Source organism: Colletotrichum higginsianum, chromosome 5, assembly GCF_001672515.1.
Source record: "Colletotrichum higginsianum IMI 349063 chromosome 5, whole genome shotgun sequence".
Classification (NCBI taxonomy): domain Eukaryota; kingdom Fungi; phylum Ascomycota; class Sordariomycetes; order Glomerellales; family Glomerellaceae; genus Colletotrichum; species Colletotrichum higginsianum.
The window spans coordinates 2,306,307-2,333,946 of NC_030958.1; the positions used below are offsets into that span (position 1 = coordinate 2,306,307).

The 27,640-nt window shown below is 58.0% G+C and overlaps 9 protein-coding genes across 9 annotated transcripts; 4 read left to right on the forward strand and 5 right to left on the reverse strand.

Moving 5' to 3' along the window:
- Nucleotides 1–37: 37 nt before the first annotated feature.
- On the reverse strand, nt 38–714 carry CH63R_07594 (uncharacterized protein; the record flags this gene model as incomplete). The annotated part of the gene is made up of 2 exons (XM_018302569.1): nt 38–505; nt 658–714. 2 exons carry the CDS (start codon nt 712–714, stop codon nt 38–40), a joined length of 525 nt encoding a protein of 174 aa, XP_018157347.1.
- Nucleotides 715–1,531: 817 nt separating this feature from the next.
- On the reverse strand, nt 1,532–2,935 carry CH63R_07595 (Nuclear protein qri2; the record flags this gene model as incomplete). Its single annotated transcript, XM_018302570.1, has 2 exons — nt 1,532–1,743; nt 1,804–2,935. The coding sequence occupies 2 exons, from the start codon at nt 2,933–2,935 to the stop codon at nt 1,532–1,534; spliced, it is 1,344 nt and encodes a 447-aa protein (XP_018157348.1).
- A 669-nt stretch (nt 2,936–3,604) lies between these two features.
- CH63R_07596 (Phosphatidylinositol 3) lies at nt 3,605–6,548 on the forward strand (the record flags this gene model as incomplete). Its single annotated transcript, XM_018302571.1, has 4 exons — nt 3,605–3,663; nt 3,747–3,833; nt 3,880–3,981; nt 4,043–6,548. The coding sequence occupies 4 exons, from the start codon at nt 3,605–3,607 to the stop codon at nt 6,546–6,548; spliced, it is 2,754 nt and encodes a 917-aa protein (XP_018157349.1).
- A 763-nt stretch (nt 6,549–7,311) lies between these two features.
- Nucleotides 7,312–9,099, forward strand: CH63R_07597 (uncharacterized protein; the record flags this gene model as incomplete). Its single annotated transcript, XM_018302572.1, has 1 exon — nt 7,312–9,099. The coding sequence occupies one exon, from the start codon at nt 7,312–7,314 to the stop codon at nt 9,097–9,099; it is 1,788 nt and encodes a 595-aa protein (XP_018157350.1).
- Nucleotides 9,100–9,442: 343 nt separating this feature from the next.
- Nucleotides 9,443–10,821, reverse strand: CH63R_07598 (Zinc-binding dehydrogenase; the record flags this gene model as incomplete). The annotated part of the gene is made up of 2 exons (XM_018302573.1): nt 9,443–10,529; nt 10,640–10,821. The coding sequence occupies 2 exons, from the start codon at nt 10,819–10,821 to the stop codon at nt 9,443–9,445; spliced, it is 1,269 nt and encodes a 422-aa protein (XP_018157351.1).
- A 1,958-nt stretch (nt 10,822–12,779) lies between these two features.
- On the reverse strand, nt 12,780–13,481 carry CH63R_07599 (uncharacterized protein; the record flags this gene model as incomplete). The annotated part of the gene is made up of 1 exon (XM_018302574.1): nt 12,780–13,481. One exon carries the CDS (start codon nt 13,479–13,481, stop codon nt 12,780–12,782), a length of 702 nt encoding a protein of 233 aa, XP_018157352.1.
- A 4,786-nt stretch (nt 13,482–18,267) lies between these two features.
- On the forward strand, nt 18,268–19,157 carry CH63R_07600 (uncharacterized protein; the record flags this gene model as incomplete). The annotated part of the gene is made up of 2 exons (XM_018302575.1): nt 18,268–18,642; nt 18,993–19,157. The coding sequence occupies 2 exons, from the start codon at nt 18,268–18,270 to the stop codon at nt 19,155–19,157; spliced, it is 540 nt and encodes a 179-aa protein (XP_018157353.1).
- Nucleotides 19,158–19,518: 361 nt separating this feature from the next.
- On the reverse strand, nt 19,519–24,239 carry CH63R_07601 (WD repeat-containing protein; the record flags this gene model as incomplete). Its single annotated transcript, XM_018302576.1, has 2 exons — nt 19,519–24,007; nt 24,082–24,239. 2 exons carry the CDS (start codon nt 24,237–24,239, stop codon nt 19,519–19,521), a joined length of 4,647 nt encoding a protein of 1,548 aa, XP_018157354.1.
- Nucleotides 24,240–25,230: 991 nt separating this feature from the next.
- On the forward strand, nt 25,231–25,883 carry CH63R_07602 (Ubiquitin-conjugating enzyme E2 35; the record flags this gene model as incomplete). Its single annotated transcript, XM_018302577.1, has 4 exons — nt 25,231–25,283; nt 25,354–25,442; nt 25,499–25,630; nt 25,705–25,883. The coding sequence occupies 4 exons, from the start codon at nt 25,231–25,233 to the stop codon at nt 25,881–25,883; spliced, it is 453 nt and encodes a 150-aa protein (XP_018157355.1).
- Between the last annotated feature and the right edge of the window lie 1,757 nt (nt 25,884–27,640).

Here is a 27,640-nt window from a genome sequence, read left to right on the forward strand (position 1 = left end):
AGGACTTGAATCGCGAGCCCGCTCTCCCGTGGCGACATCATCCGGTCCGACGACATCCGGGTTCGTGGTGGATGCCGTGGATGTTGACTTTTGTTTGCGAGCCTCGTTGATCCGCGAAGGCGCTGGAAACGTCGCCACGTTTGGTGATGGCCCCTTCAAGGTCGTCGCGGGCACAGGTTGAGATGGAGTGCTGCTCGGAGCTGTATCTCTCATGCCCATTGTCTTGGATGACGTGCCACGAGCAACCACTGCCGCCCAAGAGACCCGCTTTGGATCTGGTTTGCGCGCCGGGATGTTTGGATTCTCTGGTGGAGGCGGTGCCATGATCCCGGCGTCTTGTCGTCCTTCCTTGGACTGACCTGGTAGCAGTGCCCCAGGATTCGGCCGCTGGACACTCTGGACATTCCTCTGAGTTGAGGACGTAGACGGGGTCTGAGCCTGGGAGCCAGTTTGGCCCGGGGACGTATCCCTCCCCAAGCCGTCCTTGGGTTTCCTCCCAGACATGCTGTTTGCGTTTGTCAGTGCCTCTCAGTGGGATTTACTTACGATATCTCCTGTTCCAATGGCAAAATAAGGTAATGCTTGCAGTGTTTTGCCTCTCAGCAGGTAATTTCAACAGAGAGAATAGAAGGGCATGGATATGAGGCAAGGACAAACGCGTCCACCGGAGGTCTTTGACGCTTGAGGCATGGCTGTACTTATGAGCTGGTGCATGTCCTTCAGTCCTGGCTTTGCAACAGTCCCAAGGAGGTTGGCTCCGAGTGAGAATGCCCTCAAATTGCCTCTTCCGGACTACAAAGCGCACATACTGAAAGAAGGGCCTTGTGAAAGACTGCATAGCATTATTCCATTCTTCTGGTCCAGCTAGATAGAGGTAGACAGCAACATTTCCGTTTGCGTGCCTGTATGTCCCTTTCATTGTCCTGGGGCCTTTTCTGGTATTGTTACATTGCTGTGATTGAATGTGTATCCCGAACTCAAAAAGTCCCCAGACAGACGATGCTTGGTAGGGAGGATGGTGATCTTGATAGAATGGCTTTGTGCTCATCCCTCAAGTGTGTATCATGAATCCAAAAGATGGTCAAGGGCTAGCTGACAATGACAATGGCGCATGCATGCCACCAATCCCTGCAGGCCTTTTCTATTTCCAAGCAACCCTGTCAGTTTGTTTGTGACTGCTGCTCTTGGCTTGGCATCCGAACGACTAAAGTATTTTGGTCTGGCCTGTGAGGAGATGCAACTGACTTCAAGCAACAGCCAGGTGTGTAGAATAGAATATGGTAATCACGAGGAGCATCTGTCGATATGCCCTCTTATTCCATTTACCAGGTTCCAAAAAGAACCGCCAAAACTCCTGTTTGCTTCCCCGGGCTATTCCTCTAATGACGCTCTGTTGAAACAAACCACCCTTGCAAACGCCATCTTAACCCACCAAGCCCGGTGTTCTATGTATCACTCAGCACCGGGTGACAACAGAACTGAAAATGCCTCGCTGAAACACTGTGTTTGGCGTCATGCCCGCCCCCATATCTTAACTGTACCAACCCCTGGCGCCAGGAACCTGTGTTGATCCTGACTCTTTCCGATGGGTGATCATGGGCTCCTCAATATCAAATGTGTCGATGATGTCTTGCCATGTTTGCATGTCCATGGAGAAAATGGCCTGCTGCTTTGCTGTTTCGCGCTTGGCAGCACTGCCTCTGGCTGTGCCGTCTTCATCTACATCATCCGTTTGAAAGGGACCTGGTTTCTTCAGTTAGCAGTCATACCAGCAGTGTGACTTCCTGAGAACGATAGGCTTACTGAGAGACGGATATTCGTCGCTGTCGAACTCGATCTTAACCTTTCCATCGCGAATGAGAAAACTGACGTAAAACATGTTCTCGACCGTCTGGCCGAAGGATTTGGGGTTGACAACGAAGCGAAGCAGATCAACACCTCCGGTATCGCGAAGGCCGTGCTTAAGCATGAGCGCCGTCTGCTCGTCTTCAGACATGTCGCCTTGCTCGAAAATGTCGTAAAGCTTCGTCTGGATTTCGCCTTGAACACTCTGCAGCTGCTTCAGGATCTTGCCACAGATGGCCGTCAGGTCGTTCTCCTTTTTCGCCAAGTCCTCGACGTTCAGAACCTCGGGCCTCGTCTCCTCGAGGTTGTTGGGCCTGAAAGGGGCGCTGCGTTTCGTGATTTTCCGGATCTTCTTCTCAACAGACAATGGGCCAAGCAGGAAACCAGGGAGGGCCGGGCGGCGGATGTAGGGCAGCGAAGCGAAACGTCCGAGATGGCTCCAATTGAATGCTTCATCGTTCCCTTCGTCTTCGTCGTCGTGTGCGTCGCCTCTCGTTCGGCGTCTCTGTCTCTGGGTGCTTGAAAGCTCTGGCGCCGCGTCGTCGGCAATTCCACCGGCTTGCCGCATGTAAGTGCAGCACTTGGAAACGAACTCGTCCACATCCACACCCTCGGTGGCGCTTCCCTGCATCAGCCTGACGGTCTTTCTGTACGACATATCTACGGCGCTGACAAGTAGACGGGAATCGATTGTTGCTTCTGTGGTCTGCTTGACGCCTCTGGCGACCCGCTGAGCCATCATCAGGGTGTCTTTGAGTCCTGTTGAGCCAGGCAGCATGTATTCCTCCATGTTTTCGGTGATGCCCTTTTGCAGGTCCCGCAGCTTGCGCTGGATTTCTCGACGCTCGTCCATCGGCTGATCAGGATCGTAAATGTCGGAGTCGTATGCCTCGTCTCCCTCGGCGGAGCGCGTGGCCCGGCGGCGGGCGGAACGGTCTCCATTTGATGTATCGGCGCGCTTTCGCTTTCCAACCGAAACATCGCGACCCTTTCCCTTGTCTCTGATGGCGAGGTGGCCGCGCGCAGAACGCGGCGCATCGTCTTCGCTCGAAGAGGAAGACGACGACGAGTCTCCGACTCTCGCCGGCATTTTGGGCTGGTGAGATAGATGAAGCTATTCGAAAGGCCGCGTCCGTCGAAAGCTCGGTCGGAAATCCGGTCGTGCGGCTTGTGTACACCAAGTACAGAGGAAATGCGCGAGGGGGGGTGGAATGGGAGGAATGCCGATTCCCGTCAAGTATCGCGGGGGGTTGCGAGGTCGTGAAGTGGGATGATCGGTAAAGAAGGATGCCGCGCGAGAATTGCGACTGGACATGGAAGACGCGACAGGCGCTTCCCAGAGGGTCTCGTCCACTCAACGCGCTCTGCAAGGTCCAGCAAGGGTCGAGCATTAGTGGTTCGTGGGGGGTGTGTGTGTGGCTGAAGGTGTCTTATCGACATCAGATAAGAGTCTGAATTATGGCTGGAGAGGGGTACATTGGATGTCAGCGCCTCATTGCTTTATCTGCCAGTGGAAACCAACGCCATAGGGGTGGTGGTGGCAGCGCATGCTCCACTGAAGCTTCCCTGGTGCCGTCAGCTGCCTGCCTGGTAGGTACTAACGGCTGGTAGCCCATCCAAGTTGCGCTAGGTACCCAGACATGACCGACCACCTTCATCGCATCCCCCAGGACTACACTACCTACAATTCAACTCTTCGCAGTCTCCCGGCTTCCTCGCACAATGGACTCGTAACCTTGAATAGGCTCCTGCTTTCAAGATGGAGCCGTTCTCATTCGCAAGCTCCGAGTCGCTGGACTATCCAGTGAGCATCCGCATGTACGCATCCGTCTAGAGCATTTGCCTCCCCTCCCCTCCCGGCTTAGAGTGAGTGTTTGCGACTGACGATACTCCCGCTGTAGAATCAATCTTGAGGGCGACGAAACGCCATTCCTACACTCGACTCTCTTGGAGAAAGCCGAGCTGAGGCACATCGGCTCTAACACAAGGTACTGGTTCCTGTGGCGCGTCGTGTTGTCGTCGCTGACTTGCTAGTTCGCACTCGGATCTCTACGTCACGGTGCAAGTATGGGCCGGTTCCAAACCCCTGACAGTGCCCGTCCAAACGGCCTACAAATCTTTCCGCAATGAGAGGAGGTGAGTGGCGATGCCAGGGCTTGCAGTTGTTGGGTATGATACTGACGGTCCGCTTCAACAGATGGAACGAATGGCTTACCCTGCCGATCAACTACAATACCCTCCCCTTGAACTCCTGTCTCGCCATCACGCTTTGGGATTCGTCCCCCGCCGGCGGGAAACAGGCGAGAGGCCATGCGATTCCCTTTGGGGGCACCACACTACCGCTCTTCGACCGAGATAACCAGGTGCAGAAAGGCCGGCAGAAATGCATGGTTCACCGACACAAGAACGCCGACGGCAATGACAACACCACCACGCCTGCGGTGCCCCGCAAGAAGAGGGACGGGTCAAGGAAGGGTACGGCCCCCCCGGTGGACAAAGATGCTGAAGAGCTGGAGCGCATGGAGAAGCTATTCAAAAAGCACGAGATGGGCGAGATTCCGAGAATCGACTGGCTTGACCAGCTCGTCTTCCGCGGGTTCGAGAAGCGCGGCTTGCAGTCGGCGAAAGCCTCGTTGAAGACGCTGCAGCGCCAGGGGACGGCAAACGGGGACACGCCGGAAAAAGAGGGAAACACGGACGACGAGAAGGGTATCGTGGACACCGAGTCTCATCCTGGGTTTTCCAAGTTTCAACTCAACGTCGAGCTACCGCGGTTCGATTTCCCCGTCGTCTTCGCCGACTTGGAGTACGATCCTCCGCCAATCTCCAACCTGCAGCACATCTCCGCCTCTCAGTCCAATGTCATGTTGAAACCGCCTCCCGAGGTCCAGTTCGGGCCTGGTATCAACGCGCTTGGCGATGCGGCGGGCGGCCCCGGCAGCCGGTTGATGAAGGTGTACGACCCCGAGGTCGGGGCCCGTGACAACCCGGCCGAGAGCAAACACCGAAGACTCGTCAGAAGCCAGCATCGCCACGGCGTCCTCGACAAGGACCTTAAGCCGAACGCCAAGGTCCGCGACGAACTGAACCTCATCATGTCCTATTCGCCGACACACACGTTGACTCCCGAGGAGAAGGACCTGATCTGGAAGTTCCGCTATCATCTTACCCGCGACAAGCGTGCCGTCACCAAGTTTGTCAAATCGGTCAACTGGCAAGACCACAGCGAAGCCAAGCAGGCCGTGCAGGTCCTGGGACGATGGACCGAGATTGACGTCGACGACGCTCTCGAGCTGCTCGGCCCCAGCTTTGACAACCAAGCAGTCCGAGCATATGCCGTGGAGAGGCTGCGTAAGGCGGACGATCACGAGCTACTGCTCTACCTGCTGCAACTGGTGCAGGCACTCAAGTACGAACACATCCGGGCAGACTCGTCCCAGGAGGCCATCCAGGATTCTTCCCTGGCCCAGTTCTTGATATCCCGTGCGGCCGGGAACTTCCTCCTTGGCAACTACTTCCACTGGTACCTGATGGTGGAATGCGACGATCACAGCCCCGAGCAGGGGTTGGATAACCGCAACATCTACCGCAAGGTGGCGTACGACTTTATGACGGAACTGGTGAAGCAACCGGATGGTGTCGAGTCGAGGAAAACGTTGTTAAGACAGGCCGAGCTGATCGCGATCCTGTCCAAGATCTCGGGGGAGGTGAAAACGTCGCACGAATCCATCGCGAAGAAGACGGATCGCGTGAAGCACTTCCTGGCCGATCCGAAGAACGAAATGTTGACCATCGACCCGCCGCTGCCGCTACCGCTTGATCCTACCATGCTAGTCATTGGCGTGGTGCCCGACGAAACGACCGTCTTCAAGTCGTCGCTGTGCCCTATCAAGGTCACGTTCAAGACCACCACGGGGAAGAAGTACCCGATCATCTTCAAGACGGGCGACGACCTGCGCCAGGATCAGCTGGTCATCCAGATCATCACTCTCATGGACCAGCTACTGCAGAAGGAGAACCTGGATTTGAAGCTGTCGCCTTACAAGATCCTGGCCACGAGCACGACCGCAGGCGCATCCCAGTTCGTCCCGTCCGTCAGCTTCCAGAGCATCGCTTCAAAATACAAGAACAACCCGGCCCTGACGTACTTGAAATCCAACAACCCGGACGACCGACAGCCCTTGGGCCTGCGACAGGAGACGCTGGATACGTACGTCAAGTCTTGCGCGGGGTACTGCGTCATCACGTACATCCTGGGCGTCGGCGACAGACATCTGGACAATCTCCTCCTGGCCCCCGACGGGCACTTCTTCCACGCAGACTTCGGCTTCATCCTTGGACGGGACCCGAAGCCGTTCGCGCCAGTGATGAAGCTGTCCAAGGAGATGGTGGACTGCATGGGCGGCGTCAACTCGGAGCACTTCAAGCAGTTCAAGCAGTATTGCTTCTTGGCCTACACGGCTTTGCGCAAATCGTCCAACCTCATCCTGAATCTGTTCAGCTTGATGGTCGACGCCAACATCCCCGACATTCGGCTCGAGCCCGACAAGGCCGTCCTGAAGGTTCGCGAGAGGTTCCACTTGGAGCTGACGGAGGAGGAGTCGATGTTGTTTTTCGAGAGGATCATCGAAGATACCCTCGGCGCCATCGCGCCGGTCGTCATCGACAAACTCCATGAGCTCGTGCAGGCGTTTCGGAATTAGCAGAGGCTCACAAGGGTGCACAATGATAATGAAGAGCCGGGCGTATCTAACATCAGATAGATTCCCGGCGAGTGGTGTGGAATTCAACGCGGTGCTTACTATTAGTGCTCCCAGTCTGATACCACTGTTTCGGGCATGTTGATTATGTTCCGTAGGTCTCACAAAGCCCGACCTAGAGGCTCACCAGAAGCTGCTTCCGCCCCCGTTGCCGAAAGGCCTTCTCCGAAACTTGTTGGGATGCTGAGCTGGGTTTGTAATGCCCAGCAACTACACGGCGTACCGCCAAAGGACCAACCATATAGGTAGGCCCATACCGCCATTTTCCTTGCTGGTTGTTGCTGTCTTGTCCTTTAGAGTTTTTATTTAGTCTTTTCGTCAGGTTTCTCAGTGGATGTGTGGACGGCAGAAGCCAAACAAAAAAACTTGACTGGTTCTTGTCTAAAAGAGAAGCTTTCGTGGTACCAGGAAACACACCTTTTGGCCCAGATACATGACGAGTGAGATGAGAGAGGCATCTCCGTTGCCCACGCCAGAGACATGAAATCAGTCCAAACCGCCCTGCTTCTTCTCATTTGAAAGCATCAGACAACAACGTCTTTCGATAATCTCAAACTCTGAGCGTGAGAAGCACCGCCAGTCAACCCAACTATTCACGATCCAGACACACCAGATCAACACCTCACACATCACAAATCACACACTACATATCAATACATTGCAATTCCGGCCTCCAGACTTCATAACCGAAAGACAGATATACACAATGGCCGCCAGATATCCCCCCGGCTTTCGCAAATACCTTGGTGACTTGCCCGACGCCATGGATTTCCTCGACCAAGTCACCCAGTCGGACCTAGATCCCGAGATCATCGAACGGGCCAAGGCCCTGCACCGTCGTGCCCACGTCTGCGCGACCTCGGGCGACATCTACGGCGCGCGGGGACTCCACCGTGAGGTTGAGGACATCCACGTCGAGATCCACAAGGTCGCCAGCTACCGCGCCTTCATCGGCCGCCTCGAGGACGCCGACACTGCAAACTTGCTCGCATGCTACCTTCCCGAGCGTGCCTGGGCTCGAGAGTGGGCTCGGGCGTCCGGCTCCGCCAACGCGTGCGAGTTCTGCCACTGGGCGGCCACCAGAGACCAGGCCATGGACTGCGAGCTTCTCGCGATTCCCCTGGTTGCCGTCCTCGACAGGTACGTCGACGAACGACGCCGCTACTGCCATTGGCTCCGGAGGCTGGTGGCGGTCGTCGACGAGAGCCACAACTTGCCCCCGCGCAGGGCCCCCATCGACAACTACATGGTCCGCGTCGCCGAGTACAGCCGCGCGCGGGGCCCCGCCGACAACGTCTGGACCTACAACCGCATCGTCGCCACCATGCGGGAGACGCGCGCCCGCATCGACGGCACCCAGGCCAACGGGCGCCAACTGCTGCGGAACGGGTGGCAGGGCGCGATCGGGAAGATGGACCGCGACTCCGCCACCGCCCCGGCCCGGGCCCGAGCCTTCCTCACGCCGGCCCAGACCTCGGAGCTGACGCAGGCCATCCACTACGACGCGAGGCTGTACTACGTCGCCCGGTTCGAAATCGTCGAGGGCGGGCGGTGCGTCGACCAGCGGCCGCGCCGCTGGGTGCTGGACCACCTGCGGACGCACCCGCCCAACGTCCACCGGGACCGCTTCTTCGGGGGCCCGCTGCTGACCCTCGAAACCATCTGGCCGCTGTATGAGGTGGACGAGCGCGCGGGCGTGTGGGTGTGGTGCCTGTGGGACGAGACGGGCCCCGAGCGCTGGCACAGGCTGTTCGTCGGCCTCCTGGACGGGCGAGACGTGGACCTCCACGACATGGTCGTCTTGAACCAGAGAGACGAGTGGGCCCGGGACATTGCCATCAGATGGCTAGACCAGGAGAGGGCGCGAGAGGATCGAGAGAACGAGGCGGGCGGCGATTCCTCCGATGACCAGGGCTCCGGCCGTGGCTCCGTTGTAGGCGCGGACGCATCCTTGTACAATGCCGACGACGAGGCCGAGTCTTCTGAGGATGCGGCGGAAGACGAATACGACAAGGACGACGATGACGACGACGACGACGACGACGACGACGACCTCAGCCCGAAGCTCGCCTACGCCGAGATGCACAGTCACGTCCTGGACCAGGACCGCATGAGCCGGCCGGGCGAGTTCTCCAATCTCGACTGGGAGGGCGACGCGTGGGTTGACGAGTACTCGGTCCACGGCTCGGATGGTGACGAGTGGGATGACTCGGACCTGTACGACCCCTCCGGTGGCGAGGAGTGGGATGAGTACTCGGGCGGCTCCGAATCCGACTTGGATGGCGGCGAGTGGGTTGAGTCCGATTCTGGCTCTGGCTCTGACTCCGACTCAGACTCAGACTCCGACCCCGACTCGGATGATGACGACAAGGGGGAGATGGCGTCGGGGAGCGATATCGGGCCGCCGATGAACCCCGGGACCACGCTGGCTGAGGTCATGGCTGCTTGCCGTGGGTGCGACGCTCGCGAGGGGGGAACTGGCCGAAGTCGTTGATGTGTCTCGGGGGTGGGTGAGCGAGAGGTGCTGCTACGAAGGGGAGACGGAGCGAGGAGCATGCATGGCTGGCTGGCTGGTATATTAAATACGTAGAAAATTTGGTTCCCAATCTGCGTGGAGACGTGAGTCGTGATGATTATTATGCTTTTCTTTCCATCTTGCAATGGGTATCCGGGAGGGAGTGGAGGGACGAAGAGGTCATCAATAATCTTCGCTTCGTCTATGTTCGATCTGGTCATGAAAGTTTGCCATTCGGGCACGTCTACATCCCCGTATCTTACATCAACTCGCCACCACCACCGCCACAAACACCACCATCACCACTCACCATTGTTTGAAATCACGTCTCCCCAAAGACGAAGACGCCCTTGCCCTTCCGGAACCCGCCGAGCGCGCCCTGCACGGCCTCCTTCAGCCGCGCCTCCTCCGTGTCCCAGGCCCACGGCACCTCCTCGACGGGGACGTCGCGGAAGCGGCCCTCGCGGATCATGCCCAGCACGTCCTCGATGGCGAAGCGGCGGCCCTGGGGGTCGCGCTCGTTCCAGCGGCTCAGCCAGAAGCCGACGAAGCGCACGTCCTTGAAGATGAGCAGGCCCGTCGGCAGCATCACGGGCTGGCGCGCCATGCCGCCGTACGAGACCATGGTGCCGCCGTCGCCGAGGCTGCGCGCCACCGCCGTCGCCGACTTGCCGCCCACGCAGTTGAGGCCGAGCCCGACCGTCTCGCGCCCGCCGCGCGTGAGCTCCGCGAGGCGGTCGCGCCACTCGCGCGCCAGGAACTCCTTCTCCGTCACGACGACGTCGGCGCCGAGGTCCGCCAGCTCCTTCTTGAGGCCCGCCGTCTCGGCCTCGGTCGCGCGCTCGCGCACGACGTTGATGCTGCGCAGGCCCCACAGCTTGCCGAGCTGGATGGCGGCGCGGCCGACGCCGCTGTTGGCGCCGTTCTGGACGAACCAGGCGCCGCTGCCCGGGTCGAGGGCGCGCATGGCGCCCGGGTTCGCGCCCGCGCGCACCTCGCCGGGCCCGTAGGTGCGCAGGATGCGGTAGGCGGTGCAGGGGTTGACGCTGACGGTGGCGACCTGGGTCGGGGTGAGGCCGTCGCGGGAGACCTTCATGACGTCCTTGGCGTCGGCGACGGCGTGGGTGCGCCAGGTGCCGAAGGAGCTGGCCGAGGGGATGACCCAGTCGCCCTTGCGCAGGCCGCCGTCGCCGGCCCCCGCTTCGGAGCCGACGGAGACGACCTCGAAGACGCCCTCGTTTCCGGGGACGGCGGCGGGCTCCGGGGTGCCGATGAGCTGGGTGAAGGGCGGCTTGGCGCCGTATGTGCCCTGGACGGTGTTGATGTCGGCCGGGTTGATCGGGGCGGCGAGGGCGCGGAGGAGCACGGCCGAGGAGGGGATCGAGGGGGAGATGGAGTGCGTGTGCAGCCTGTCGGTCGGGTCAGTCCGGTTGTTCTTCTAGCCAGTTCTTCTCCCCCCCCCCTCCCCTCGGTTCTGTTTCTGCTCGTGAGGAAGTGGGAGTGGATTGGGTGGTCGTACTGCAGGACGTCGCTGGGCTCGCCCTCCTTGGAGAAGACGAGGGCCTTGGCCTGGGTGTAGCCGTAGGGCCCGGACTTGTATCGGCGGGCCACCCGCGGGAGGTTCTGCTGCGCCCGTCTGCCGGCGGCCGGCCGCAGCGCAGAGGCCAGCGTCGTCGTGGATGAGCGCAAGCTCGACGCCATTGTGTGTGTGTGTGTGTGTGTGTGTGTTTGTGTGGCCCGTCTGTGTGTGGTGTCGTCCTCACAGAGCTCGGATGGGAACAATGACGAAAGCGAACTTCGTGAAGGAAGGGTTGCGTCGGCGGGAGCTAAAAGGTAGAGAGACAGACACAGAGTGGAAGGTGGAAAAAAGTTGGATGATGAGTTGAGAAATCAAGATCGGTAAAGTCCCATAGCTTCCCCCCCCCAGCAGAGCTTCTGTAGAGAGGTCCGGCCACCCCCCCAGTCCCGGCACTAGCTCGGCAAACGGCACACGGCAAACGTGGGAAACGGGCACGACGGGCGGCGGCCACAGCACTGCGAAAGGGGCCTCACTCACTATGACGTTATGCCTCCGCGCGCTAGCGCCCGTCACACCCATCCTGAGCGAGAAGGGGTCTCGCTGCCTCCGCGATTGGCCCGCGCCGTGCAGCTCCGGGGGAGGGGAGGGCAAAAAGAACACGGCGGCCGGCCGTATACGGTAAGACGAATCCTGCGGCGCGGAGGAGGGGGACCGACTCCAGGTGATGGCACAGGTACCGCCAGTCAGATACTAGACGCCAGACGCCAGATACAAGTAGTGCTTTGACTACCTTATCGAGGTAGGTACCTGGGACCGTCTGTTGGCTCGGCTGTCTGCAGGCTGGCATGTTTCTAGCATCCATCTACCCATGGTACTAACCAAGTACACTAATGCATCTGCTTGGCTTCCCCATCAGACCCGGGCTGCTAGTTACATAAACACACACGCACAGCTGCATACAGTCAAGTCGATGCCGCTGGGCCTCCGCACTAAAGACCAACCTGCATCTGCAAGCCTCGCGCCACATGATGTGTCCGCGAAGGGGCCAAAGCGTCATGTTCGGATGACGCGGGGTTCGTCCGTCCGTCCGTCGTCTGTCACTTTTCTTCTTCTTTTGATGTTCTGTCGTGAAGTTGACACCATGCCATGCTGTAAATGTAATCGAGATGGGATCCTCACATGGATCTCTCTGAATGTCAACAATCATTGGCAGAACCGATCTCATCTCACAATTCTCCATGCATTGGCTCTCGGCCCTGGCCAAGATTCCGTTGCTATAACACTCATGGTAAAACCGTCAAAATGTAGACTCTATTGCAGCTGCGGCGGCCAAAAGGCACCTACAGCGCCGGACATGAATACTTTGGCCGACTGCTACCCAGGACGCTTCCACTTCTCGTGGCCCGGCCCTAATATCTCTCGTCCCGTCCGTCGCCTTCTGGTATCGTTACTGGCTCCATGCCGTCTTGGGATAGCCATCAGTGCCCCTCAAGTTCTGGCTTCGTCTTCTTCCTCTCTTCCGCCAGGCTCCCCTCTCTTTCTCCTTGTCAAACCCGCCACCTAAAAACATGTACATTAGAAGATGTAAGGGGTACAGTAGGAAAGGGTACGTGCGGCCAACAACAAGACCGTGATGAAAAGTGAGAAAGGGTTTTCTGGTCCTTGGTGCCTATTTTATTCCAGACAGCGCAATAAGGTGAAGCGAAACAAACATAACAAAGAAAGTGTAAACATCGTATGTCAGAATGAGCCCGTGGTACGAGCTGGGTATCTTGCATAACTTCTTCCAATCTTGCCTCTCTGCTCCTCGTCACTCCCCGTCGTCGTCGTCTCTCCTTTTTGTGTATCGTCTTTCCTCTCCGCCACCGCCGCTTTCGTCCCCCAGCTCTGGCTCGAATAGAATTTCAAATTGAAGAGAAAGAAAAAAGAGGAAAGGAAAGGGGATAAAATGAAAACGCTAGGAAATCGTGTGGGTGCATCCGCTCGGATTCGGTCGTTCGCTCGTCGGCGCATGTATGTTTGGGGGTGGTTTCGTGTCCGACATCAAAAGCCGGTTCCCGACTCCAAAAACCGGCAAGTCTGTCAAAGTGTCGTCCATGACTGGGCTGCGAGATTATCGCGCAGCCCTTGGTCAGTATGATTATTTAATGTTCTTAAACAAATCCTCGCCGAGACTGCCCCCGTCTGTCACGTCCACCTTGGCCTGGAGTGCGCTGAGCTCGGGGATCATCGGAGGCGGCGGCCCCTGGACCTGCGGAGCGGCCTGGGGCTTGCTTGGCGTATGGCTGCTGGTCTCGCTGATGTTGGGGTGCTCGTAGACGACGCTGGATCGTCTCTGCGGCGGCGACGTTTCCGACGTCCTCAGCCTCTTGAACCAGCCGCTGCTGCGCTTCGACTTCTTCTCGTCGAGGATGCTGCCTTGGCTGCGGCTCATAGGCCGGGACGGGGGGCCGCCGTTGCCGTTGCCGTTCGAGTGGTTTTCGCCTTCTGCATATGCTTGGTTCAGTAAAGTCCGGCTGAAGAGACGACGGATGCTGCCTTGTCTGCTTGACGCTGCTGGAGAGAGTGGTGTGTCATCCGAGTATCCTTTCGTACCGTTGGTGGTGGCAGGCGAGTCCGGAACTGCCGCCGCATGGCCGTTTGTCTTCTCATCGAGCTTTCCCTTGACGGCGGAGTCCGACTCCTTGGTTTCGCTCACACGCGGGGTCTGGGGAGGCGTGGGGACCTCCTGGACGGGACTGGGAAGCGGTGGGGGAATGTTGGTTCCTTCGGTCAATGAGCCAAACTTGAAGTCGAGCTTGGGAAGCTCGAATCGCTTCGATGCGCCGGTGGTGGAAGGCATGCTGGGTTGCGGGAGGGACGGGCGTGTGTCATCAATTGACTTTGCGATGTAAAGGCGAGGTTGGGCCAGGATGGAGACGGTCTGAAAGACGAGGTTTGCAGATGCAAGATTCGGCTAGGGATACCGCCGGCCAGCTAGACAAACGGACGCGTGACAAGGCAGTGCGGTTCGCCCCGTGGCGTGTGTCGTTCGTTGGATGGAGAGAGCAGGGGAGTCGTATTGGACCCAGCGTGCGAGTGTGAGTGCGGGCTGTGGTCTGGCTGGTGCGAGGTGGGCGAGTGCGATGGATGGATGGATGCAGTGCGCCTGGAAACTGGAGACTGGAGACTGGAGCCGGACGATGGATAACAGAGGGTTCGGCTGATCTGGTGGAACTGGAGCAGCAAGAATGGGCCCGGACGACGACGGTCTCCTCAGTGCGAGAAGAGAAGACGGGCAGCAAAGCAGACAGAATGCAGGGTTCGCTCTGGAGCGAGATTGGGTCCCTCCAGTTGATGCGGTGGCGTGGACGAGCAGCGTGGACCGGTCCTGGACTGGACAGGACAGGCGACGCGGTGTACGGAGTACCAGGTACGGTACTCGTGTCGGTGCAGGGTAGTACAGCAGATTGTGGGGGCTACGTATCGCCGCCGTGCTGAGATTTGCTTTAAGGCGTCCCGTCTCGATATGAATGAGCACACACGGTAGACGGCGGTATCGTGCCACGAGGGTAGATAAAATGGCTTGGATGCGTAGCCATATGCTGGATGGTTGTCGAGATGATGGCGTCGAGACTCAATGGCCTGGAGCAGAGCTGCTGGCTAATTGGACTGGGTCTGTTTGAGTCGAGTCGGGGGGATGGCCTCTAGGAGCGTCTGAGCTCCCGCTGGAACTGGAGGTCGAGGAGCGATAGTAGAGGCGAGACGACAAGAAACGAGGGAAAGAAAGGCCAAGGGTGGAAGAAAGGATACCGGGGGACGGTGGAGTAGAAGAATGGAATGGGGCAGCAGCAATGATGGCTGTAGAGTAGAGTAGAGTAGAGTAGAGTAGGGATAGAGGAACGCTGTTGGGGCGGCGTGGTGGTGGTGAAGCCAGCCAGCCGGGAAACTTTGAACTTTGCGGACGTGGCCCACGAACAAGGAGCGAGCTGAATGGCGCCAGGTCGGGATGTTTGGTCCTGGTGCTTGACTCTCTGGGTTCCCGGTTGGAGTGTTTGCGGTGCTGGTGGTGCTGGCGTATTGTGTGATGGCTGCGGACTGCAGGCTGTGGATGGATGGATGGATGGATGAATTGGGGCATGAGCCGGATTGGTTTTGAATGCACCGCAGGGGTCCAGTACCTTGCGTGTTTGTCAATGCTAGGATTGACAGGCCGGTCCCCGACGGGTGGGACGCCCTGGAGGGAGGTACCTGTCTGAGAGAGGTGAGGTACTTGGGTACTTGGGTACGGATACTTGGACCATTTTGGCGTTGGCATCGGCATGGATGTACCTGGCAAATCCTTTCCTACCTCTCTCTTTTCTTTTTTATTCTTTCTTTCGTTTTCTTTTCAGTGTTCTTCTTCCAGATCCAGTGTCAGCATGAAGCAGTCGATGCATGCATGCATGTATCCCATCAGGGCGTCCCGTCAGTCAGTCTGTCAGTGTCTTCTTGCTTCCTGTGTCCTGTCCGTCCCTTACATATGTCACCCAACCTGGACCTGGAACCCTCCCGTGTCACTCGGATGGCAATGCGAGATGCCAGATTGAGGCGCCGGTCTGGACCCCATCCCGTCAAATGCGTGTCAATGTCTGAGAACTATACCGGAGCTCCTTTGTCCAATACGCTAAGAAACGGTACGAGCGGGCCACAAGGACAAGAATAAGAAGAAGAAGATGAGGATGATGATGAAGAAGGGGGAAAAAGAGCGACGGGAAACGGAGAATTGGAGACCTGGAGACCCGGAGCACAGATACCGCCTGTCAGTGGAAGTCATTTGATCTTGAGGGGGATGAAGGATGAAAACGGGGACCGAGAGGGAAAGTGGCACCGGCAGCCCAGCCTAGCCCGGCGCGGTTTCCATTCCTCGTCCACCCCACCCGGGCCACCCCCCTACACCCCCCCATCCATCCTCATCCTCATCCTCATCCTCATCCTTCCTCCTCTAAAGTCAAAGTTACCTTCGTTCCTTCCAGGTGTCTTCGGTGCATTGAAGACGCTTACATAAGTGCATATTCCCTGACGCGCAACGCGCAATCCCGGAACCCTCAACCCTCGCATCATCGACCATCGACGTCCCAACCGTTGTTGCTATTTTTCCACCAGCACAGCAACACCCCGAACGTCAAACCTACGGCGTCATCGGTGCTGCTTTGCGAGTCTCAGAGCCTGTCAGAAACCCCCTCCCCAGATTGCCCGCGCCGCCCCAATCAGAGTCATGCCGCGGCAGTCAGCACCGCCATCGCGAGCGATGACAGTGGCTGTGGCAGTGGCAGGAGCTACCGGGGCTTTGGCCGCGCAGCCACTCGACAATCGACATGCAAAAGGGTACAGAGCAACAGAGAAAGGAACCTGAGCCGAGATATACTCCGTACGATATCTGTACTTTGTACTCTGTATCCGTGGTATGTCATGTATATACACCCTCATCTTCCAATGTAATGTACCAGTACCGCATGCCTGCAGGAAATTGTCCGTGAACCTGCACTAGCACAATTTCCACGACACCCTCCCTGAGAGTCGAGACTCCACTGCAGTGTGCCAGCCCAGAGAGAGAGAGAGAGAGAGAGAGAAACACACACACAGAAAGAGAAGGAGAGAAAAAGAGAGACAGGGAGAGAGAAAGAGATGACGACCCGCGTCATGATGCATTTCGGCGCGTCTCAGCACGTTTGCTCTGCCTTGCATTCCATACGACACCCACCGCTCGGTGCTACTTTTCCATTCTACCTAATAATAATATCCGTATTAGCACCAAGAATACGACATTTGCTCGACACCGGCAGATGGATACATTCAATTCACTTACATTCCTTGGATGCAGTCAATGCCAGCACCGAGGTATTTCACTTTCACAAAACCACACACGCTTCTTATCTCTGTGAACCGGACGACCGACTAACCCGCCGGCAAATAGGAAGTCATCCGCGTTCATTCGTCCGGCTTCCAAATCTGCCTCCCATGTCGCATGCACCCGCACCGCGCCGCCCACCACCATGATTTGGGTCCGTTCCTGAGCTAGCAGATCGCAAACCAAAGAAACACATCCACCAACGAGACACCTGCCGTTGTGTCCCTCCATCCATCCCAGCAATTCGGCCACGACCCGGCGCTCCATCCATATATCCATCCACCTGCAGCCTGCAGACCTTCCCTACAGAGACATGTGTCCGTCGCAATTGGCCCTGCGTTTTCGTGACGACGCCAAACCAAGCAATAGATGCAATGCCCGAGGACCCCATTACGCCGAGCCGTGTTGCCAATAATCCCGTTTCAGCAGTCCAAGTCAACCAGGGTGGGGTCATCTCACATCTGCCGCAGACGGGAGCAGTGCAGGCAAGGAGAAGCCGCATGACAACCTCGCCGCGTTTCCAACAAAACGTCAAACGTTTCCCACGTTGCCGGTCCGGGGTTCAACAGCCCTTGGCCCAGCGAGGCCTCCGACTATTGTCTGACATAGCCATTCGTTGTCCTTGTAACGTCAACATATACTGACTCCTTCACGGCGCCGCCAAGGAGTAACCAACGCAGTGCAGCACGAGTCGAGTCCAGTCCAGTTGAATCGAGTCCAGTCAACGATGCCTGCCACAGTGGACCAACCACGCGGATAGGTAAGCCGGCCATGCCCATCTTGGCTGGAATATCGCCTTTGTCGCCTACTTGGCCAAGCGAGAAACACTGGATTCCCAACTTGGCAAGCGGCCCCATTTCGAATCTCCTCGCATGCAGGCCACTAGCAGCAATCCCCACGACCAACGGCCCCGACCCACGACCCTTGATCCTTGGGCGCCGTGCGGTCCCTGAGTCCCTTTCAACGTCGACAGAACCCTCAAGCAGGCAGCCCCTATTCCCAGTTGCTGCTTCCCAAGTCGTCCCCTCAACTTCTCCCCGTCATCTCTTCGTCAACGGCCCGCATTGGCTGTTTCCACTTTCAACTCTGATCCGAGACGGCGGGCGAGCCATGACGGCTTCCCACGAGGAAAACCTCGGCCATCCCACGCCATCGTATCTACTTGGGTAGTGTAAGTAACGGCGTGGCTCATCGCCCTGTCCATCCGAGATACCGACCGTTTCATGCAGCAGCCCACACCACCTGGTGCGAGAAGTGGCCGTCCCCGCTCCCTCGATCCTCACGCAAGGGGTCATTGAAACATTTGATGGAAACACATTCCCTTTTCCCGGCCTGCAGGTAAACATTTTTGTCTTGTTTTGTTTCCTCAATCTCCCATGCTTAGCTCCGAAAAGAGGCATACCTCCATGGGTCTATCGCGTGCTCCCCCCCTTCTAAACCCAACCTGGGGACCCTTTGGGCCCAAAAGGATCCTTTTCCGCCATCACAATGTCCGAGTTTTCGTCGTTCGCGGCCCGCTATCAGCGACAACGTTGCACTGCTCTCTCTCCACTGCGCCCGACGTGTGTCAAAGCGTTTGCGCCGAATGGGCCCCGGGGCTCCGTTGCGCGCTGCTGGTGGACGTGGCCGGAAGCAATCAGGCATGATCCCATCTCCCGCACCCTGGGCGAAGTGGTGCTTGCGTGCCATGGTGTGCGCATCACCCGACGTCAAGACTCGCTTTTCTAGGAACCCCATCCATGATCCCTCAACGAGCAGAATGACTCGGTTGAATCCGATGAGTAACACCAACTGCGACGTCGACGGGCCGTGGGTCGTCATCGGGACGGTGGGAGGTCCAAATTACACTAGAACCAGGTCCAAGAGGCAGAGGACATCCATGAAGCCAAGGTCAGGACGCTCATCGAGCCCGAGGTTTGAAGCCTGGGCCACCACGGACGCTTTGCGAGATCGGCTCGCACTGGCCCCGCGGGCCGGGGCGGCGCTATCGGACGACATCCGCCACACGGCGCCTCCCAGAGGCAATCTGAGGATAGCCGATTCCCGAACCCGCGCTGTCGACGACGCCGGGGCGTCGTCGCCGTTCGAGGTTGCGACTTTGGCGCCATTTCCGCCTCCAACCGACTTGTCACTGGTGACTAGACTGTCGCGAGCTTTGTTCGCTCACTTGCCGGAGACGATTCCTCACATAACCGCACTGGGTCGAAACTAACCCAAAAACCCCAGCGTAGATTATCCAGCTCGTCTCTCAAGAATGAAAAATGCTATGCGCCGCAGTTTGGACTATTTTACGTTCGAATGCGGGCGACTCTGTGCAAGTGCTTCTCCTGACATTGCGACGTTCGGTGAGGCAAGCAGCTTTGCTGGACGCTTTCGAAGTCGAGCTCAGTGAGTCGAGCTTATCTGATGATGAAAAACCTGTCAGAATCAAAACTCTCGCCCGTCGCCGTGCTCTTCGACGGCCATTGGCCTTCCGTATAGCAGAATCCCGGCCCGGAATTCAGGCCTGCGTGTCTCGAGCCCTACTCTGTTCTGAATGGGGATGACTTTGTCGCGATATTCTCTATCTACGGCAAGCCTTCCCATGAGCAGCCCATGACCGAGGGAGACGGCTTCATGACGTGTGAACCGCATTTTCTACCGCAGTAGTGACTCTGTCCATCCATGTTCGGGAAGTTTCCCCGTGGCCGTACCACGCCTGCCCCGTTTGATGTGCTCGGGGAAGAAGAGCGCAGCTGGAGATAGACTGCCCACGCGTCGCTTCTCGCAACCGAATGTTGAGATGACATGTGCCCCAACGCAAAGAGAGATGGGACACGATCTTTCACTACTAGTATATATGTACAAGAAAGGTGGTGGGGGGGGGTTGGAATCCTCGCCAGCTTCCTTTTCGAACCCCCAAGAAACGCTGGCCCATAAATCAAGACAAATGTTCCTATCGGAACCGGCTCGGTATTCATACATCGTACAGGTTGTCCTACAAATCCCACAGAAGTCGTACAGCCAATGATCACCTCGGGTTCCGCCAGCTCCCACCGGCGCTCCCGTTCCCGTTGACCCCAGCCCCAGCCCCAGCCCCCCCGGCCCCGACCCCTCCTCCGCCCCTCCCTCTCCTCAAGCTCGAAGCGCGGGACCACGCGGCCGCGGTGTCGCCCGCGGACTTCTTCAACCTGTTGCCCAGACTGATTCTCGCGGCGCTCATGACGGCGGCGCTACCCCCCGCACCCCCGCCTTGCACGCGGCTCGGGATCCCCGCGGAGCTCCCCACGCTCTCCCAGTCGCCCCTGTCCTCCTCCCCGGGCTCCTCGATCGCAGGCGGCGGCAGCACGAACCCCCGTCCCATGATCCCTCCCGACGCAGCAAACGTGGCGGACGACGCGGCGGCGGCCTGCTGACCCTTCCTCAACGCCCCCATCATCGCGGCCCACGACTCGACCTGCCCCATGGACGCCTCCTCGACGCAGTTGCACTCGTCGCCCGCGGGGCACATGATCTCGCCCGCGGCGTGCCACTCGGCGAGGCACGCATCGTGGAAGGCGCAGCCGCAGCCGAGACAGGGCGGGTACAGCGCGTCGACGGGCTCGCGGCAGTAGACGCAGAGCAGCTGGTTCTGCGTGCGGCGGCAGCGGTCGCAGGAGCCGACAGCGCCGCCGAGACGCGTCGCCGTGGCCGAGGTGTATTTCAGCGGCTCGAGTTGCGTTTCGTGGACGCGGCAGACGCCCGTCACGTCGAGACCGCGGCCAGAGGCGACGAGGGCCTGGAGCTGCTCCTTCTTGCCGAGCAGGATCGGCGAGGTGTTGTGCGGTTGCTGCGGCTGGAGGGCCTGGTGCTGCTGTTCGGGGTGGTGGTGGTGTTGCTGCTGCTGCTGCTGCTGTACAGTGGTCGAAGTGTCGGCGACGCTATACGTCTCGTGGAATTCGTCGAGCGCCCCGGCCCCCTGGTTCTGCTGGAGCACGTTAAACTTCATAATCTCCAGGCGCGCCAGGGGCTGGTTCCACATCTGGAGGATCTCGGCGTAGACGTAGCGGTACGTGGCGTACATGTCGCTGCGGCTGGGCTCGAGGAGCGGCGTCGTCATCCAACCGTCGTCGTCGAAGATCGTCTGGTCCTCCAGATGCACGGACACGCCGATGGGGACGAGCGAGAAGAGCTCCTCGCGGTAGACCTCGTCGTCCGAGAGAGAGGTGCGTGTCGTGATAGAGTCGCCCATGACGGTCGAGTGGCCCCAGGTGACGTTGCCGACTGCGCTGGCACTGGGAGCGAGGGTGCTGAGAACTGTGTCGGCCGGACTGAGGCGTTTCCGGCCGTGGTTCGGTGGCGACGAGGCGGCGGTCGTGGTTCCTGTCGCGACACCGCTGAAAGGACGGGGGAAGTTGATGGCGAAACTCGACGTCAGCCCCGAGTTCGCCCTCGACAGCGTCCGTCCGCTGGGCGATGTCGAAAGGCTTTGTGTCTGGTCACCGTCGCCGAGGTACTCCTTGACTCCCCTATTGGGCGGGGTTTCGCCGCAAGAGTACGAGTTGGAGCCTGGATCGCCAGCCCAGAACACTTCCTCGGTGGATCCCTGGGAGCCGGAGTAGCGGATAGGCGTGTGCAGCGTCCTTGGAGTGGTGATGGCCGAGTTCGTTTGGCTTCTCCCACTGAGGTTCCAGAGCGATGCATCCGTAGGGAAGTAGTCGAGCGAGAACGCGGGCGTCTTCATCGGCAACGGCGTGTCGGGCTGTGTGAGATGTGATTCGGCATACGCAACGCTATCCTCGGTGAAGGCCTCACTGAAGATGCAGGAAAGCATGGCCAACATCTGGATGTCCGCCGTCATCTCAAAGTACTCGAAGAGGTCGCTGATGAAGCCCCTTGCCAGGGGATGATTGCCCCATTTTACCCTTCCGCTGAAAACGGTGCTGTCGTCGTTGTCGTTAACAGTCTGCGCATCCGGCGAGTCCTCATGGCGGAAGCGCGCAAGGGCGTTGCGGGCAATGATCAGTATTGAGTTTTGGCGGGGGTCCATGTTCGACAGCTCCAGTGGGATGTCTCTGCGGAGGATCAACGATAAGTAGCGCCAGATGTCGACCAGATCCTGGCAGCCGTGCTTCTTCGCGACTTGGGCGTTGTGCTCGCAGACTTGAGCTCCGTCCCCGAATATGGCGTATTCTTGGGCGAATTCCTTCTTCGCGGGAAGAAGGCCTGAGATATCGTGGAGGGATATGACATTCTTCGACTTGGCCCCGGGGCGCCTTCTGAGAGACCCCGTGCCGGTCCCGGTCCCCACTCCCGTACCGCCGCCGCTTGACCGGATTGACCGGTTGTCGCTCCAGGTCCTCTTGAACCGATGGCGGGGCTGGTACCATAGGCTCATCTTGTTGATGGACGTTGACTCCGAGTCGCTCGACGACGAAGACCCCGTGGAACCGTCAGAGTCTGACTGGTCATCTGTCGCGGACATTTCATCGTTGCCGTATCTCTTGCCCGGCGGCGAATCGTGCGCCAGACGACCGAAGCCCGCAAACACCGGCTCGCCCTTTATCCGCTCGCGCGGGGGCTCGATTGACGTAGAAAACAATGCCCGAGCTTTTTCCTCTTTTGTCGGGAAGAAGCACACAAGCCGCCCGTCGTTGGCAAACCGAGCGCCGCAGAATCGTGGCAGCGGTGGGATAGTAGTGTTATTCGGTGCAAGAGTGCTTTCGGCTTCGACATTGGGAGGCAGCTCCTGCGACATGGACGCGGAGCCGCCCGCCGGTATATCGTTCTCGTCCTCGCTGGAGCTCTCGGAGCCGACTCCGTCCAGCGGGTCATCGAGGTCCTTCACGTTCTTGAAGAAGTTCGTGCTCGCTGCAAGGTCAATCTCGCCCAAGAGGTAGGAGAAAGCAACATCCAGGCAGTTTTGTTTCCGCTCTAGGAACTGTTGGCAGAGCTCATGGATCTCGTGCCCAATCTTCTTATGCGTCCTCTCCGACATGAAACCCGTCTTCTCGATTAAGAACTTCGGGGCCTTGAATTTGGGGTAGTCTGCCGGTATGTCGACCGTCACCTTAATAAAGATGGTTTCGCCATTGGCGCCCCATGGGCCATTAAGGGAGGCCTTGAGCGTCAAATTGTCCATGTCGATGTGCTCCCACTCCACCTTGGGAAGCTGCATGCTGATGCGAAGAAACTCCTCCTGGATGGTCTCCGGGTCCCCCCACTTGTCGTCGTCCATGTACCCGGGACTAAACATGCTCGAGTCCTTCGAGTCGGCCCGTCGGGGGCTGTCAGTAGAGGTTTTTCTCTTGTTTATCAAGATTCCTTTTATCCAACCGATATGCGCCTGGCTGCGATCCATCTCCCTGGACGCGCTCTTGGCTTTCATGGAGGAACCCTTCCAAGCGGCACCAAGTTTGGAGTAGGTCGTCGGCCCTGAGCGCATGCCCATGGTCAGGGCGCTCTGTCGATACTGCGCGCCGTTTCGGGGATCGCTCATCGTCGCGGTCCTCCGGTCTCGGCTGACGCTATCTTCGGCCGTCCGGAAAGTCTTGTAGGCGGCACCTTTACGTGTGAGAACCAGGTTCTTTCTCGCTGGCATTCCTTTGACGTAGCCCACAGATTCGAGAATGGACGGGTCGACCTGCTGCAACCGCAGCTCATTGTCCTCACCCCAAGAGACCAGTTGGAAGTCTCTCTCGTCCAACCCGTCCTCTGTGATACCCCCTCTACTTCTCCACAAAAACTCCTTGGCCTTGTGGTTGCCGTGTCCGGGGAACACCGCGACTGGATCCGTCGGCCCTTCCTCAGGGTCCTTGGGAGGCGGTCGTCGGTCGTACAGGTATAGATCGCCTGGTTCATTTTGAGGCATCGCCAGGAGGCCCCGGCCAAAGGGGGTGTGACGAGCCCGCCACACCGGGAACTCGGTGCGTATGACACGCTCCGGGACGTCTTGGTCGCTGCCGTAGTCCCAGAACTTGATGTGCTTATCCAAGGAGCATGTCACGATGCCCGTAGACCTGGTCCGGTTCCAGTCGATGCCGTAAATCTTGGAGGTATGGGCGCTGATGGACTTGAGAGGCTCGCATGACCGGCGCTCGTCCCAGATGTGCAACCACCTGTCGTGAGACGAGGCCAGAATGTGCGGGTCCTGACGGTTGTACTTAACTTGTGTGGCGCCGGCAAACCAGTCGCAGAAGGTGAGGACAGGCTGTCTCGGACGCCTGAGATCCCAGCAATGGACGTAACCATCGACTGCGCACGACGCGAGCTGGTCGGGGTGGTGTGCGGACCAGTTGATGTCGGTGATGGCCCTGCTGTGGCCCTGGAGGGAATGCTCGATCGCCCCGGACGTTGAGTCGTCTCTCAGGTTGAGATTCCACACGAGCGCACGGTGATTAGCCGTGGAGACGACCCAATAGTCGCGGGCTGCGAAAGGCGACCATTGAACATCCGTGACAAGCCACGGAGAGCCGTGGCTGCTGAGCCGGCGGGGAGGGTTGTAGGGCGAGTCCAAGTCAATGATTGACAGGCCCTCGGGGCTGGCGCGTGCGTGTCAGTCAGCCGTATAGGCGAAGGGCGGCGGCCTGGCCGAGTTTGGGACCGGGAAACTCACGATGCCAATGCGACATCTCTACCAGAAGGTGAGATTGTGGCCGATCCCACTAGTCCGGCAACATGAATTGTGCCGTCGGCGTCGAAGCTCTCACTGTCAAAGGCAGACTTGATCGGCTTGCCCTTTTTCGGAGCGTCGAGCTGGTCGAAGTGCGGCATGATGTAGGAAGTTGTGGCTCAAGCGAGAGAGACGCCTCATGAGGGCATCTGTTGGCGATTAATCTTTGCCATGATCCGATGGCAGTCGGGAGGAGGGATGTGTTTCAGCAGCCGGTATTGAATCCGAGAGATCTTTCTGTTTGCCGGCGGAGTGAGCGAGTTGATGAGATAAGTTGATAATGACCTTTGGGGGGAGTGAGTGAGGCTCAGAAGCTCGATGCACGCGACAGGCTCGAATGCAGCAGCTGAGCATCCTGGACGGACGATGCATCGGTGGATTGTGGATGGACGGGACGACGGCTCGGGACCCACCTGCTTTACGGCAGGTATGTATCTTTGCGCGACAAACAGCAGCATGAGTACTTTCCCATCGCCAGCTCCTATCCGACCAATTATACTTCGCCTATAGAATCGCTAATCTCCACTTCTTCTCTGTTATCGCCGATCGGACAGCATTGCTGAATCCATCCACTCCATTCCACCGAGTGTGTCATCATCGCTGGCTCGTGGTCTGCTGTGGTCTGGCTGGCAGTGGCACCTGCCGCGGGGCAGTTCTAAGCAAGGCTTTCCCAACCAGGCACATGCCCACCATACCCAATTTCGCTCCGGGGGTCGCCTTTGCCTGCCTTGCCTGCGAAACACTCCACCAAACCCGAGTCCTCGTCGCCTTTGTTGCCGCCGTTCCGTACATTTCTCCCTGACATCCGACTGCGACTGCAACTGCAAATACTTGTGCGACTTGCCTTTTGACTTGACAAAGCATACAAACAAAACCGCACCCCTTGCATTGTTGGGGGGCCTCGAAACCAAAGACCCCATTCGCATTCATCACTCGCTTGACCCCGCCAACGACTCGGCTGCTTGAACACCCACCACCATCTTGCGACTACCTACCTCCGCTACCCAAGGAAACATAAATACGCTTTCTTCCCCTTCGAATAGACGGCGTCGCGCAACTACACTTCAAAACCAAGAGTCTCTGTTGCCCAACATGGCCCTGCCCAAGCGTATCGTCAAGGAGACAGAGCGTCTCATGGCTGAGCCGTACGATCACCCTGCAATCCCACTCCGCCATGGTTGTTGCGATATTTCGCTAACAAGTACCTCCTGCCAGTGTCCCTGGTATCAGCGCTGTCCCCCACGAGGACAACCTCCGCTACTTCGATGTCGAGATTCATGGCCCTACGCAGTCGCCGTACGAGGGTGCGCATCTACATGTATACACTCGGGCCGGGATGCAAACTGACGAGGTGCTGCAGGCGGTGTCTTTAAGCTTGAGCTCTTCCTTCCCGACGACTATCCCATGACTCCCCCCAAGATCCGCTTCCTGACAAAGATCTTCCACCCCAACGTCGACAAGCTGGGCCGTATCTGCCTTGATGTCCTCAAGAGTGAGTAACCCATGAAGCCTTTGACTGTCGCATGCGAACGGACGCCTGACAAAGAATCCCCTCTTCCTCTACAGACAACTGGTCGCCCGCGCTCCAAATCCGAACCATTCTCCTCTCCATTCAGGCCCTCCTGGGTGCCCCCAACCCCGACGACCCGCTTGCTGCCGACGTAGCCAAGAGCTGGAAGGAGGACGAACAGGCAGCGATTGCCACGGCCAAGGAGTGGACCGCCAAGTTCGCCGTGCCCAAGTAGAACGTAGAACTCCAGAGGCCGGGAGGCGATGGTGTTTATATATGTGAGACGGGGTGACGGCGCGAGGAGGCCGGCTACGGCAAAGAGCCTAGGTGGACTCATCTGCTAGATCAAGCCTAGGCGGGTCTTGCAAGGACGGCGACGGTTTTACTGTTGGGCTCCATCCCGTGGACTTTGTAGAGACAGCCTTGTTTGGATGATTTGAAGACTGCGGTCGCTGACTGATGGCTGGCGGACATGACGGTTGAACTTTTTTGGTTGCGAGAGACCAGTGCATTACGCCTTAACGAACTTTTTCAACATTGAGAGGGACTGTCTTCTTTCATCATTCGGTCACATGACGATTCGCGGTTGGGAGTGATGTCCCAAACCCCACGGGGCGTGAGGATGGCTTATGCCGTGGAAAACCAGCTGGCTTGGCCGCAGCAGCTTACGTCGATGATCGTCGTTTGCTTCGTACGGGAAGCCAATGAGGTACTCGGGGCATTGCCAAGTGCACCGGCAAGGCGGCCGACGCCGCAATCATCGCGACTGCTCCGAGCCCTTGGCTGCTGCGCCGCCGCCCAGATGACTGATTAACCAAGACAGACCAACCCCTCTTGGGCGGAGAGGTGATGTTGATAAAGCTGACACTGCCATTCATCCATTCATTCCTCTACTTCCAAAGTTTCAATGTCTTGTCTGTCACTTGAATCACATCACAGAAGAATCGGCTGTGAGCCTCAAGAGACTCAGTTCATCGCGCCCGAGACCTCGAATATCATCGTGCTGATCTGAGATACAACTCAGCGCGCTGTATTGGTTCGTGTCTCTTGCTCCCATAGCCACCAGAGTTCTCATGCTGACCTTTTAAGTATTTGCAAGCCTACAACCTCGAACTCGAGCATCATGGACGCAGTCTGGCAGTACTTCAAGGGTATCGTCAACTCTGAGATCTGTCAAAAACTATGTATAAATCCCACAATGACCAGTCCCCCATTGCCCTATTACATCTGGGTCATCTGGGTGCTCCTCCTGCCGCGCGAGCTCTTACATGGAGCCATAGTGACGCGGATAATCATGGAGGTCGTGTTAATCGTCCTGAGGGCGATAACACTCGTGGCCAGGATACGCTTCGTCGTATTTCTTATGAGAGAGATGCGGTACAGCTTCTCCGACGCCATGATCTTCGCCGAGTGGGATTATTACACCGAGCCGCCGCCGCCGCGGCGGAGGAAGAGGAGCGTCCTCTATTGGTGGGGAATATGGAAGGATGACCACGCATTCTGGCCGGAGATCAAGGAGGAAGAAGAGGCGGAACGGATGAAGCGGCGACGAGAGATCAGGTGGTGAATATACTTGCTCTGTTGTTGCTGGTGTGAAAGGGAACATGAACGCAGAAGGCTGCGAGGACAAGCGTATGATTGATAAATAAAAACACGGAGGCATAATTCATCAACAGCGCCGATGGTTTAGTGGTAAAATTCTCCGTTGCCATCCAGCAGCGTCGGGGAGCCGGGGGTTCGATTCCCCCTCGGCGCACTGTGTTTTATCCATGTGGATATTTTTGTCTCCTCCGTCCCTCCTCTGCTTCCCATCCTTTCCAAATGTGTGTCTTTGTCTGTATATATTGTGTGTGCCTGTGTGTTTCTTTGCTACGCTAAAGACCGGACCCTCAAACTCATACATCAGGATGTCTGTCTAATCGACCTAAAGACAAGATTGCCATCATGGGACCGTTTTTAAATGTCCACCTAACCCTCACTTAACCTTGCACA